Source organism: Cyrtonyx montezumae, unplaced genomic scaffold (genome assembly GCF_038088225.1).
Source record: "Cyrtonyx montezumae isolate F1298 unplaced genomic scaffold, pur_monq_1.0 scaffold_2, whole genome shotgun sequence".
NCBI lineage: Eukaryota > Metazoa > Chordata > Aves > Galliformes > Odontophoridae > Cyrtonyx > Cyrtonyx montezumae.
In genome coordinates this window covers 33,601,215-33,615,257 of record NW_027071936.1, presented here as the reverse complement: position 1 = coordinate 33,615,257, position 14,043 = coordinate 33,601,215, and the positions used below count along the sequence as shown (strand labels likewise).

The window sequence follows — 14,043 nt, the reverse complement described above, 5'->3', positions numbered from 1 at the left end:
TTAGCTTCAGAGGGATTTCAGAATACCCATCAGCTGCAAAAGATTGTGTGCAAATCCAGCCATCATCCTAAGGATTCCTTCCACTCCCTGATGTAGTCAGTTAAGATAAGCTGGTTGAAATGCAAGGGGTCTGTGTCGGTTAGTAGGCAGTGCTTTCAGTGCTTTTTGAGACTTTTCCCTAGACAGCATCACGAGCTTCAGCGTTCATTGGTACTTTAGTCAGTGGAATTTAGGTTGCAAACAGTTTTGATCAGAGAATGAATGTTAAGTTAAATGGCATCAAGTCAAGGAATTAATTAATTTGAGAGTGTTCCCATTCTTCTGAAGTCCTTGGCAGGGGACAGGAATAGCCAGCACGTTCTAGAGAAGGATGAAGCTCACCAAAAAAAAGCACGCATCTGTTTCTTGAGCATGAACTTTTAAGGATGACTGATAACTGAAAGTGCCAGGTAATTAGACCCCCATTTCTGTGTGTGGTCTCCATCCTAAAGGGTAAATGTTGTTGGCAATTCTATTACTGTAGTGGGAATCTACTAATATAATGGGGAGAAGGTCTCCCTAATGAAGGGATGGACGGCTTACTAACCTGTATCTAATAGAGTCATTTCCACAGGTGAAAAAGCCAGGTAAGTTTGTGGAAAAACATGAAGTAATTTTGAGTGTGATTACTGCAACAATTAAAGAAAAAAAAGGAAAAAAAAAAAGCCCTAATTAATCTGAGTTTGAATATTATAATCTTACCACTTATGCCAGAGACAAACTTAACTTCGCAGACATTTAAGAACTTCTGTGATCATTGTGAGAGCTGCTGTACATCACCTGAAGAATGAACCTCAGTAGTAGTTCAGTCACTGTGACACCTTAGGATAGGTGCAACAGACTGTATGCTAAAGGCTCATGTGCTGGTCAATTACATATGCAGGAAGCTTTGTCTAGCTACAACTTCGTTCTCAATAGCAGCTCTGTACATGAACTCCTGCTCTCTGCTGGCTTTACCAATACCCAGGTAAGTGATGTGAGTGTTCCTAATGGGGCATAAAACTCATTTTGCTTTATGAAGTTCTTTGTGCATTTTGTGTGTGTGTGTGTGTGTGTAGAATTTTATACAGCATGTTGATTATTGCCCACAAAGTAGTGGCAGTAGCAGTACAGGATGGGTATGTGGGTATGCTGCTGTGTCCCACTAGGATTTCCTACTTGATTTGTGTTGAACAGGTGGAGTAAAAGTGCACACTAATGATGAAGGATCTCTTGCTTTTCTTTTGGCAAATCTTAACTGCTTTTTGGTGGAACACTGTACATGTTTCTGTATTGTATGATGACATACATAAACGCAAACACATAAGCCCCATAAAAATTTTAGACCAAGAGGAAAAACAAAGCTCTGTCTTTGAAAAACAACACAAAGTTTCTCCCTTCCTTAATTGTTTATACTTTCATTCACTCTCTAAGCAAAGTAATTGTGAGATGGGGAGAGAGGGAGAGGTAACTAGAACAAGTATCTTTTTAAGTGTAATTTTGAAAGCTTCTTTTCTTTCCTTGTGCCTGAAACCAAGCACACAGAGTAGTCTTGTGATTACATAGGCACTGCTGTGTTTGTTTCAGGTAGCCAAACAAACAGCTCGGTTTGTGCCTCCCACAGTCAGGGGAGATACCTGCACTCCATGGCTGTGTGCACAAAGGGTCTTGGGAACGTCTGCTTTAATACTTAACATTGGCACGTAAGGCTAATGGTTTTTAAAGTGCATTTTAATATAATAAGTACATTTTACTATCTTCTTAAATGAATGCATGACATCTCATTTTTCATAGCTTTAAAACAAACAGTTGGTTTGGCCAGCGAGTGGTTCTACAGAAAAAATACTCAAAAATGGGAACTGTTGCAATTGTTTAGCAATTTGCACAATGCAAAATAAGAGTTGCGTTCCTATTATTGACCAACTGTTCAGAGAAAGGTAGTGTCAGTGTATTTAACACTGGTCAGTTGGTGTCCCTATCTTGTGAAACTGAAGCAGAGGTTTGTTGAAGGTAGGTGCATGACTCTCGTGTTCAGCCGGGCTGATGTTCCTCTTTTGATGGAGGTGATGCTGAGGGCACATGGTATAGTTTGTGTTGGTCACTGGAAGTGGCACAGGGGAAGGATGCCATTGCCTGCTGTGCTTCCATGGTGCAATTGTGCTACCACAACCAGATATTCCTTTCCTTAAAGGCAAGTTCAGACAGAATAATCCTTCACCTCCTAACTGCGACATGATGCAGATGACGTGTGGAAGTGATACTAGGTGTTCTGTTTCTCTGCCTAACTGAGGTACTGTCACCAAAAACGCTTTTTGTTTATTAGTTTCGCACACTTATCTCAGTTACGTTTGTAATATTAAGTGGAATTTGGGGAAATGGTAAACCTGCTGCTAGCTACAGCAGTGGTGGTGAATTTTCTGTGCAGTGATCTGAAAGAGGATGGCAACATACAGAAATGTGTTTGATGTTTAGCTCCACAACTGTAGATGTAAAAACAGGTGTCCTAAAACTCTTGCTATTATCTGTGTGGCCTGAACAGACTAAGAGAAGACAAGCAGTCATTTTACAGATGTGGTCTCCTGACCATCAGCAAACCGAACTGTGTAAGGTAAGGAAATGGATTCTAAGCGGGTGTGGCCGTGGCAGGAGTGAACTGCATCAGCAGCTCTGTCCTCCTGCCTCTCAGGGGGAATGCTTTCATGGCAGCTGACAAGAACTCTTTGCTCAGCAGCTGAGTGCAGACATTTCTCTATTTGCAGTGCTTTTATCTGCTTGATGCTGACAGAGTCAAACACTGAAAAGTCTGTAATCCAGAGTAAGCTTCCTTGAGTAGGAGAAGGTGAGCTATGCTGGTCAAACCAATAACATCAGTAACTGGTGGTTGTGTGTCAGAATGTTGTTTCTGCTTTGTAGGAGCTAATTGCTGTTGCACGTTTGATGTTGCTGTGTTTCCTGGTCAGTGTGATGATCTTGGTATGTTGTCTTGCTGTGCTTATTGGAAAAAAGGCAGGGGAGGAGTTGTGTCAACTCTGAAGCAAGTTTTCATTGCTGGCTGTCCTAGAACCGCCCTCTGCAGTGCCCTGGGTTCTACTTTTAGATGGTACTGTTGAGGATGACTGTCCTGGATGGCTTTTGCTGGGGAGGCTGATAGCATTAAGGTAAAAAAAAATATATAAAAAATCTGAGGCACTGTCTGTCTTAAAACAGAATAAACACACACAGTATAATTATATTTAATAATTTCATATGCTTTTACACTTAAGAGTTGCTGGTGTCATTTTTACAAAGTAAAATGTCTTCAACAAAGAGTTCTTATTTTGACAGCTGAATTTGGTGTATGCTTTTGTAACATATCCATTTGTTGTAAGAGTTGTTATTCAGTGCACAAGGATGCAGCTGTTAAGCTGTCAAGACTATGCATTGGCCTGCTTATTAATCTATGAAAAGGATGAATACTAATTAGTGACACTAGCATGATTAAAGGCACTTTTTTTTTTTATGAGGCCCACGTCTTACTCTGTTGTGAGGTTGTTTTATTTTGGTTTTGCTTTCTTTGAGATTCTGGTATTTGTAACACCAGCTTTTCAAGTTTGGGGAAGTTCAAATGTCTGTGCAGAGGCATTGGTCCTAGAGCTATGGAATGAAGAAGAACTGAGGTGAACAGCTCTTCCTGCCAAAGACTGGCTTTCTAAATTCTACCTTAAGTGTTGATAGTAGCACGAGTTTATTTTTCAAAGCAATGACTGATTTATTCGTCAATCATTGCAGAGGAGGTCCCTGTAACAGGACTGGTATTAAACACGAGGCTTTCCTTTATGGCACTGCACCTTTGGTTAATTTGCCAACTGTCTTCTGGTTGACCTGTCACTGTGAGTGTGAGGGAAGCACATGGTTGTATTGGGAGCAATTCCAGTTAACGAATGTGCTAAATAAAGCACAACATGCTTTGAAAACGTAATTAAACAGTATGCTAAATTAATTGCTGCCCTGAAGACTAGGGGATTGTACCATAACAGTGTGGCATTGACTGCCAAGCTTAGAACAAGCGTTGTTTGTCCACCCTTTGCTCCGTGGTCCATTGTTAAACTCATTCAAGTCCAGTTATATTACTGAGGCATTTTTGTGTCCTCGATGCTCATGGGTGTAGAAGGTTACCCAGAGTTCTGTTTCTGTAGGAAGTTGATACCTGCCCTCAGTTTTACATGCAGGGCTTTGGAATACTCAAACTGAACTGCAGCACTGCTGCAGAACTCATTCACCTATGTGCTCTCACGTCTAGAAGCAGCAGCATCTTACAAATGTTTCCCTTCTTCTGTATAGACTTGTAGCATCTTTCCTGGCTCTTAAACAATTCAGGGCTAGTAATAGCAATAGTTATTTTCTAAATTATCTGTTGATACCCAAAAGCGCATACCATATGCTCTTAAGCATTGACAGTTTGAAATCTGGCAGTTCAACTTAAGAGTCAAGACTCCTCAAAGAGTAATACCTGAGTGCAGAACTTCTATTCTACAGCTTAGTAAGTAAACTAAATACGCAGTGAGAGGCTGTGTGAAATGAAACTGTAAACAAATAAAAAAAGAAAGAGCACAGAAAATGCCTGGGCCAGCCTTCAGGCACCAGCTGCTGTCCCTCCTGCAAAATCGGAAAGTAACTGGCAAAGTATATATACTAAAGTTCCTTTAATTGAGAAGCTGGCAGATCTCTCTGTGAACACAGCATAAGAAATCCACGTAAGAAGCTCCTCCATGAATACTCTTGTCTTCTACTAGGAACTGCCGGAATAGCATCTCTGGCTGCTCCCGTTGTTTCACTATCATCAGCTGAAAAGAGAGACATATTTCTAGATATGATCACAAGAAGTATCATTTTCCTATGTCTACTATGGAACACTACTGAAGGAAAATAAATAATAATGACATTTATAATAACATAAGGATACTTATCAGGGTACTTCTGAGAATCTTGAATGGATAAGTAAGTACATTTCAGATGCTTCTGCCTAGAAGCTGGAATTCAGCAGCATGCTTGGAAATTCCTGGTATGTAAAAAGCCTTTCACAGCTACAAGCAAATCTGTCAAAGCTAACTAGTAGTGTCCTTTGGAACAGCTATGAGGAACAGGCTGAGGCAGAGAGAGAACCCTTACCTTCATCGTGTAGGGCTTCTGGTTCTGGATTTGCTCCATTATTGACTTAATTTTCTTTGAGTAGGGATTGGTCAGGTCAGGCAGCAATGTCTGTTAGAAAGGAAGCATTGCAAGTTGTCTATTGCTGGTATTTATGATACGTATATTACTGGGGGTGTCATTCTAAGCTGGGAAATGCTTTATCTCCCTTGCAAAAACTTCTAGAACAACCCAGCTATCTTTAAGCCATTTTTCATTTTAAACTAATCACTATATTAAAATTCATTGTCAGGAAAAATTCAGGCTACAGGAGAAGCTTTAGCTATCATAGAGTCCTTTGCTGCCATTTGAGCAGTGCATATTCAGAATATCTGTCACAGGATTTTAATTAATCTGTCATAACATAAGGTTAAGATACTTCGAAAACTCTGTGAAAGCTTCTCTCTTGTAATTGCTCAGAGAGAAAGTTTATGACTGTTTTATGAATTACTTCTGGTGTCTTAACGTTCTGCTGGTACCCATTTCTGCTTTAGCTGAATGACGATGCTCCAGGTTCCCTCACCGGTTTCTCTAAGTAGCAGCCTGGTCTTACTTACATCAAAATTCATCTTCTGATAAATTCTGGAAAACGGACTGTTTTCCCTGCATATACTCACAGCTTCTGTGCTGATGTGTGCAAAAGATGGCACGTTGAAAAGCCCTTGGATGAGCTCAGGGGGTGTGCTGACCCCCAGCCACAGGAACATGCTCAGACCGTTGGCCAGGATGAAGGCCCCTCCTTCTGAGAGGCGCTCCTCAGAGCAGCGCACTGCGGCTGGCACGGCGTTGCTCTTCAGATCCAGGTTGTGCTGTGGGGTGAAAGTATGAAATTACTAAAGGGTGACGTCATGGTGAGTGATGCTCTTAACTTGACAATGAAAAGCAATATTAACAGGCTTGTTACACCTCAGTGGTTCCTTTCTAGAGCAGAGGAAATCAGCAGTCACTTCTTTTTCAGTTAACGCACTGTGTGCTAAGGAGCAGCTCTCCACAAGTGTAAGGATGTGTGCACACCAGGCCTGAGCTTGACTGAAGCTGACATCTTTTATTAGCCAGGCCTGTATTAAACATACAGTGGAATGATGAGAAGATGCTGATGTCAGTGGCTCATCACGTTACTGCCCCCATTTTCATTAAACGATTTGAGTTCAGCTAGCTACTACTTCACTTCAGAACTATAACCCAGCTTGGTCACATAACACTTGCATAAGATTTTTTCTGTGCCACAGATTTCAAAGCATCACAGCAACTTAAAAGTTTTACCGAAAGTGAACAGATGTGCAGGTAACATACTTACAATTGGCAGAAGCTGGGGATAGAAGAACAGCTGTGTGTCAGCTACTCCCATGGACATGACCAGCTGTCGATGGTACGCTCTCTCATCAGTTGGAATTTCTGGTCTGCCAGTGAGCACGCAGCTCTTCAACAGACAGTTCATGTACACTGGCAGCACCTTCATTGCATCCGGAAGGATGAGCTGAGAGGCAGAAGAGATGTGTATTTAATATATTCCACGTGCTGGGAAATGACAGCTGGACTTTCAGATGCTATTTGTTTTCCTCCACAGGTAAGTACCTCATTGGTGTTTTTTCTAACATGTGGTTTTCACTGAGAGAAATAATTAATTGCCCAGGCTTGTGGTTATTAAAAACATTAAATGGTACACAGAAGCCGAATTGGAAAACAGTTTAAAGGGGACTAAAGGAAGTAGTCTAAATTGAAAGCCTCCAATATCTGGGAGCCCTTCACCTCAGCATTCAAGTAGAAAACTGCCAACTGTAGTTTGGAAAAGTGAGGAAAAAGCCACTTTTGCAGCACCTCAAAATCCAAAAGGGAGATGGAAGTATTTTGAGAGCTGTATGAAAAATTAAAGGCCTATGGGATTTGAGTTCAGATGGAGTCAAAGACAAGGATGGTCCTTTGAACTGGGACACGGTTTGCATCAGATTTGAAAGCACCTTAGCTTACTGTTGAGTAGTGCTGGAACACCCCCAAATGCTGAATTTATAATAGGAGTGGGTAGATCACTAAATGTGATAGCATTTGAAAATAAGAGGTGTCTTAATTTGAGAGAATTTTCAACTAGTGTGGAACAAAAGTAATAAGGTTCGCACCGCTTCTTACTACCTTTTTAATTATATAAAATATTATATATTTTAAATTATATATATTACATATGTAACATATAATATATTATTATTATTATTATATTATATATATATATATTTAATTAATAAATCACCACAGGTATTGCTAGGAGTTTGTTCCTATCTCAGCATCAGGTTTTTATCAGTAGAGCATTCCTGAGCGACAGTAACAATCTGAAATGTTCTTTTCTGGTTCTGCTGGTGGTGCAGGTGTGGTCGCTGCAAAGAGGGGCTGACCTGGGGAGGTCTTTACCTGGCTTACTGCTGAGGGGCTGGCACAGTTCTTCCTGTAACACGCCAGCATGTGCGCCGTCTGACTGACCAGGATCTCTCTGACAGCCTTCAGCGGTTGGCTTAGAATAGCTTTAAAAGCTACAAACAGAGAAGAAGAGAAGAGCATGTTACAGGTTTCGTTGCTTGTTTGCATGACACATTGCACACTTCTCAAGTATTGTGCTAGATTTCAATTTTACTGAACTCACGCCTGTGGCTCTTTTTTTTTTGACTCTTTTAAATAATTTAAGAGAATTTATTAATTTCCACCCACAAAAAAATACCTCAAACCAAACAAAAATCCTAACCAAATAATACTGTGCTTATACACTTCTGTGCATTACCTGTTTCTAGTAACCTCCCCAGACATTCCTTTTGGGTACATAAATTTAAATTTGCAATCTAGTTCTCTTCAATTTTATAGTATTTGCTTAAAAGTAGCAAGTTAAGAAACATGACTTCCCACTAGGAAATCAGCAACTCCATGTCCTTTCATTCCCAGCCTAGAAGGAAAAAAAAAATTACTCTGACTTTTTACCTGACTTAGCAAAGAAGTTGATAAGTGCATCAGTCTCGCAGGTCTTGTAGACATCAGCTAACTGGGTGCTACAGTTTAAACCTATGTTGTGTATGCGAAGTCTTCTTTGCCCACTTACTGATGTGTAGAGGACAGCACACTGCAACAGAGAAGCCAGTTATCTTTCATTTCGATTTTAAAACAGAAAGTTGATAATCATCACACAAGAGCCACCTATGTAGTGCACAAAAGGCACAGAACTACTTCTGCGGAACAGCCTAGCTTTTTGGTGCTGCTTCAGAGCTGATGAACCAAAGGAACAACACGTATAAAATTTATGAAAGTATATTAGACTTGTAATGCAAAGTAATGATGGCTGTTGGGAATGATGGTATTGTCTGAAAATGAGGGACTGCTGATTGTAAGCCATACTTCAATAGGCTATCAAGAAAAATGCCCCAAAGAAATGCGGCTGAAAATACACTATACCAGAAATCAGAAGCTTACTGAGTAGTATTCTGCCCATCTTAGCTTTTATCATAAGCAACAAAGAAAAAACTTGCTAACCTTGAAAAGTCAAGGGTGTCCTAGTCTGTCCACCCCTGCATCTTGCCTCTTCCATTGGCTTAGATAGTAAAATTTGAGGGATGACTTTAGCATGTAGGAAAACTACACAAGAATGAAAAGTAAAGGAATTACACTTGAGATTTCCCAGCTGCCTACATTTTGCTGGCACTGTGTGCATGTGGCTGACATGCATCTGTTTCCTACCACCACAATAAAAAAAAATAAAAATTCATCATCTTGTCTGCAGCTACAAGCCAAATCCTGCAGGGTGTACACCAACTGCAGGTAAACTAACTGTGCTCAGCTTTGCACTGCATTTTCCACAAGTAACTCTCACGTGCCATGAGCTTCTCCCACCACTGCTGCACCAAGTCTCCAGGAAGTGACATCAGACATACCAAAGTGGATGTTCCACAGTGCTGTATTCATACAAGGGTTAACTGCTAACCTATAAAGTACTTATAGTGGGCAAGATAAAAGCTAAACATCTCAGAAAGAAAAGATCAGATAATTCAATGGCTTGTGTGAAACTTTTCAAGCTGTAACCTTCTCTGTCATTAAAATAGCAAAAGGTCATGAGGCCATGACAAAATACCTTGAACAGCAAGCAGCAACCTCGCACTATCTGATAATGGTTAGGATGAATCTTCTGCTAGGTATGAGCATATCCTAAGCACTGGCAATTCAGGCACAGAAATGCCAGTTTTAATTGTTCCCTAATGAATTTGCATTTCCAGAAACTACTGCTGGGGTTCCAAATTGGGGAGTGAAAAAGGAAATACAGATTTCATAGCTTTGAAGCAGCATGTGTGGTATTTCAAGGTAGCATTCTTTGGGGAGTTAGTTAATTAACTTCATTAGTGGTGCTACGACACCAGAATCTGTGCAAGCTATGCATCACTCCCATCAGTCCTACAGTGAAACTTTGTTTGCAGACATATTAACAAAAAAGTTCTTGCTTGCAATGTCAATAAATGACATACTGCATTTTTACCTGAATTAAGGCTCCACTGTCCTCGTTCAGTTTGTCGTCATGTTTGAATTCTACTGTCACAGCCTTGTCACAGTCAACTGCTGCCATTTCTACGTCTGTAGTGTTGTTCATGTAGATGGCACCAAAGAAGTCAGTAGCCCTGAAGCCTAAAGACAGATAAAAAAAATAAGCGAACCATATCCTTTTACAGTATTTTCTAACTTCAGTTTTGCTCAATGAAACACAGACTGTTTTCCCTCAAGGGTGTGCAGCCTCAGGGGGTTGCAGTGCCCACCGATCTTCCTTGCTGTCCATTGGGTAGGAGGAAGAAGTGAATCTATAGGGGCCAGCCAGGAGTGCAGTGAGTCAGGGCCCCCAGAAACTTTGGCACTACTCACTGGGCCACTTTGTGTGTTCATGCTCTCCCCAAATACTTGCATTTGAAAGTAAAATCTAACAGGTGAAAAGTAGAAGCGTTAATTTAATTTGAAATATTTAGAAAATGAAAAAAAAAACATGTTTTGGTTAAAAATGCTCGTTTCTGAGACTATGTTGCATTTCAGGGTGCACACACAGTGATCAGAAGCCTTAATGGTATTTGCAAATTTATGTAACTATACAGTAAGGGGACACTCATCCGTTTTCTCAGACTGTACTTTTCAAAAGGTACACAAAGAAGTTAAAGTGTGCAGCCTGCTCTTACCAGTCTATGGTACTTCCTGCACTGTATTATTTAAAAATACATATTCTCCCAGACACGTTTATTTTCATTCCCAGTGGGTACCATTACCTGTGCTTGTTCGAACCCTCATTATTGCATCAAATCCCGTCTTTTTCTCTATGTCCCTCCTCAGATCCGTTAGGAACTGTGGGCTATCGGAACTGAGCTAGAAAAGCAAAGCAAAAGCAAGAGTTGCAGTTCACCACTGGGTGGCAACAAACGAGCAGAAACCAACACTCTCCACCTCCCCTCATCACATCTTTTCACGTCTGACATCTCTTTTCCTTTAAAAGAGACTTTACTGGAGTAATTGACTGTCAGCATATCTCAGGTGACAGGGCAAAGGGAAATGGCCTCAAGTTGCACCAGTGGAGGTTTAGGTTGGATATCAGGAAACCCTTACAGAAAGGGTTCTTAAGCACCGGAACAGACTCCCCCGGGTTGAGTCACCATCCCTGGATGTGTTCAAAAACCACCTGGATATGGTGCAGAGCTCAGGAACATGATTTAGCAGTGGGTTGTTAAGAGTTAAATTCTATATTTAGGTAAGTCATTTTAATTTTAAGGTACCAACCAATTTATACAAAAGAGAAGTTACTCTTCTAGCGCTTCAATTTCAGCCTGACTTGCCATTTCTGAGTTTGAATTTTATCTCCTGAGGTTTCTAAATACATTTTTAGGTTAACTGTCAGAGGTGGTCTTGGAAATAAAAACAAGCAGTCCCCAGATGTTACCAGGTGACGGGTTGAGAACTTGCACCACTCACCTGGAAATTGTTGTACTTATACAGTGTTCCTCCAGTGTACATTGTGACAAGACCCACAGAAGCTATGTCCACATACTGATTCGGGAAGAGGAACAAATTCACACAGCAGGCGTTAGCCACACAGTCTCTGGCTAAGGACTCATAAGAGTTTACCTGAGGCTGGAAGAGTGTCTGCACGAAATCAGAAAATAGAAATGTGATAACATTAGATACTGTTGGCAGTCACTCACAATCCAAACGCCCACATGAAAAATAAAAATGATGGAAGTTTTAAATGAGACGTGGATTTGAATAAAATCACATTGCTCCTGCCCATACATTCCACTGATACTCATATGCATCAAAAACTCATTATATTCTTAGTGCTCTAAATCACTGAATGGGTAGGTAGCAAAGACTTGATGAGTGGGATTATCTGCAGCTGGGGGTTTCTTATATAAATAAGCGCTGCTGCTTAACCATAGTTCAACTTTGGTGTTCCCGTAGGGCCATATCAACATAACTGTCCATTACATCTAAATAATCAAGATACAGTGGGAATGCTAAATACTAACCTTGTAAAAGAAGATAAAGGAAAAAGATCAAGGTTTTGTTAGAGAAATTTGGTGTAAATAGCACTCGCTCCCTTATGAACTCTGAATGGAAAATACCTTCTCTTTGTCTGTGTTGAGTAGCTTTTTGTCATCTCTGTTTCTCAGTTTTCCTGGTGCTTCAGCAGTTGGCAATGAAGAATGGAAGATAAACAGTTTCCCAGCACATTCTGCAGCCTGTTGCAAAGACACCATATAGACATTGAATCTACTGCTGAGATTATCGAGCCGCGTTTCCATACACTGTTGTTTCTCTGAGAGCAGTAACATTTCTGCAAAAGTTTTTCTGAGCTAAATAATTCACTTGGAGTCCTTACTTTTGATAGATTCCCAAAGCTGGGAATCTTAAGTCATTAAATAACAGTCTAACACAGGTGTGTTGGGTGATGCATTAGTACAATCACTTCTACAAAGGAAGCTAAAATCTCAGTGAGTACTAGAAGTACATCCCCTAGAGAATTTTAAATTAGATACAATCAAAAAGAAATGTAGCTTAACAGGAACTACAGTGCCTTCAGACAAGGTCATTACATGTTTAGAGAAGAGTGACAGCTATGTTCCTGTACTAGATTCTACATTCAAATCTACACTAAAATGCAGGAGCAGTAGAACTTGTGAAGAACATCTCCTCCTTTCACTAAGAAAGGAAGTGAATACTGTTTTAGCCCATGTTTTCAGTTGTTCTCTAGAACTGTAATGAGGCAACGATATTTGCTGACTGGGATGGCAACCTGCTGACAGAGAAACCTGAACTCTGCACAATGGCAGCAGTAGCAGTGCCATCTTTGCACAGTCAGGCTTTTCCACAGAAATTTAGGAAATACAGTTTTTTACTCACTCTTGTTACTGAGACAGCTAACAGGAATGAAAACTCACTAGCTTTTCTACTACGGCAGAAATGCAAAGACAGTACCTCACTTGTAACAGAGCTGAAATTTCACCCCTAATAGTTTAAGCGTTGCAGCTTTTAATTATGACCACCAGGCTTTTTGCTAACTTTCAAAACGCATTCTGTAAAGAGTGAAAGCCTGACAGCACATCGCCGTTACTGGTGACAGGCATCAGGAATTACTGGGAAACTGTCTAAAACGTATTATTTCTAGAAATGTATTGCTATCACAGAGGACAATCCATTATTCTTTTCAGACAAAGTTTGTTTTCTTAAACACATGTACGCATGTATTAATAATTTACAGTGAAAATCCTTGCAAATTATCACCAAGTACTGAGTTAAAAATCTTACTTGATAAAACCTTTTTTCTAATAGGAACAGCATCAAAAGAAAATTCACGTTTAAGTTTGTTTTGCAGAAGTCAAAAACCAAGAAAGAGCATTTGATAGAACTGGTAACCAAATGTCTTGCACATATACCTTCTGCTACTATGAATTGATTAATAAGAAGAAACAAATTTGAGAAATGCTGTATAATTTTGGTTTAATAGATACACCTGCTCAAGGTTTGTGATTTATCTGTACACATCTTGCAGATGAAACAGTTATAAAGCGACTGTTTCTCTGCCCCTACAAATCCTGTGATGGCATTCTCTTATTGGCAGAGCTCCACACAAACATCAGCATTTCAAGGGCTGTCCCCGACACAGAGAAAGTGATGGGATGCATTTGATCACAGATTCACTTTCAGCTGTATGCACGCTGAGAGAAGTTGGCAGTTCAGCAGAAACCACCCCACTCCCCACTCAATCCTACAGTCACAAATACCTCACTTTGTACAAGTCAGCAGAGGTCACAGAACAGGCGGAGTAAAACTGTATCCTACACCAATTCTTAATCTGCCTTTCAAAGATACAAGGACTAGAAATCTGTGGAAATATCCAGAGTATCTATCAATCTTGTAGCAACTGAACACCTTTTATCTCTGAACGAGAAATCAACTCCTGCTCCCTATCCTTCCCTAAACATCCTTCCAATGCGGAACAGACTCATGAGGGATCAGTTTCCCTCAAGGAGGAGAATTTGGAAATAGATGTGCCACTCAGTGTTTTCATTTGAAGTAAAAAAGTTCAAAAAGTACCATTAGAGAAATGGAACCTCAGTGCTAGAAACAGCCAGTGATTTTTCTCATTTCCCACTGTGATGTGTAGGACTCATCACTGGCCTTCAGCAAACGGAATTTATGTATGTTATCAAGTCTAGTCCTTATCAAAGAGCTGCTGCTTTTTCAGAGAGGAACATTCTGACCTTTAGCGCCTCCATGCCAGCCTGGATAACAGGAGCAAAGATGGTCTCACTCTCATTAGTGTCTGCAAACATTTCGGGAATCTGGTCCAGCAAGCTATGAAAGAGG

At 40.4% G+C, this 14,043-nt stretch overlaps 1 protein-coding gene and 1 long non-coding RNA gene across 2 annotated transcripts in view; one reads left to right on the top strand and one right to left on the bottom strand.

Moving 5' to 3' along the window:
- The window catches only part of LOC136048925 (uncharacterized), a 109,800-nt gene that overhangs the window by 84,031 nt on the left and 11,726 nt on the right, over positions 1-14,043 (top strand). The gene's annotated exons all lie outside the window — the stretch shown is intronic.
- The window catches only part of SEC24D (SEC24 homolog D, COPII coat complex component), a 47,764-nt gene continuing 37,867 nt past the window's right edge, over positions 4,147-14,043 (bottom strand). The window contains exons 13-23 of the mRNA XM_065736826.1: positions 13,938-14,031; positions 11,799-11,915; positions 11,149-11,319; positions 10,452-10,548; positions 9,683-9,828; positions 8,143-8,281; positions 7,585-7,703; positions 6,482-6,661; positions 5,802-5,993; positions 5,167-5,256; positions 4,147-4,841 (exon numbers count right to left, since the gene is read on the bottom strand). Coding sequence (XP_065592898.1) covers positions 4,701-4,841; positions 5,167-5,256; positions 5,802-5,993; positions 6,482-6,661; positions 7,585-7,703; positions 8,143-8,281; positions 9,683-9,828; positions 10,452-10,548; positions 11,149-11,319; positions 11,799-11,915; positions 13,938-14,031 — 1,486 coding nt within the window. The 3' untranslated portion in view covers positions 4,147-4,700. The remainder of the gene's footprint in view (positions 4,842-5,166; positions 5,257-5,801; positions 5,994-6,481; positions 6,662-7,584; positions 7,704-8,142; positions 8,282-9,682; positions 9,829-10,451; positions 10,549-11,148; positions 11,320-11,798; positions 11,916-13,937; positions 14,032-14,043) is intronic.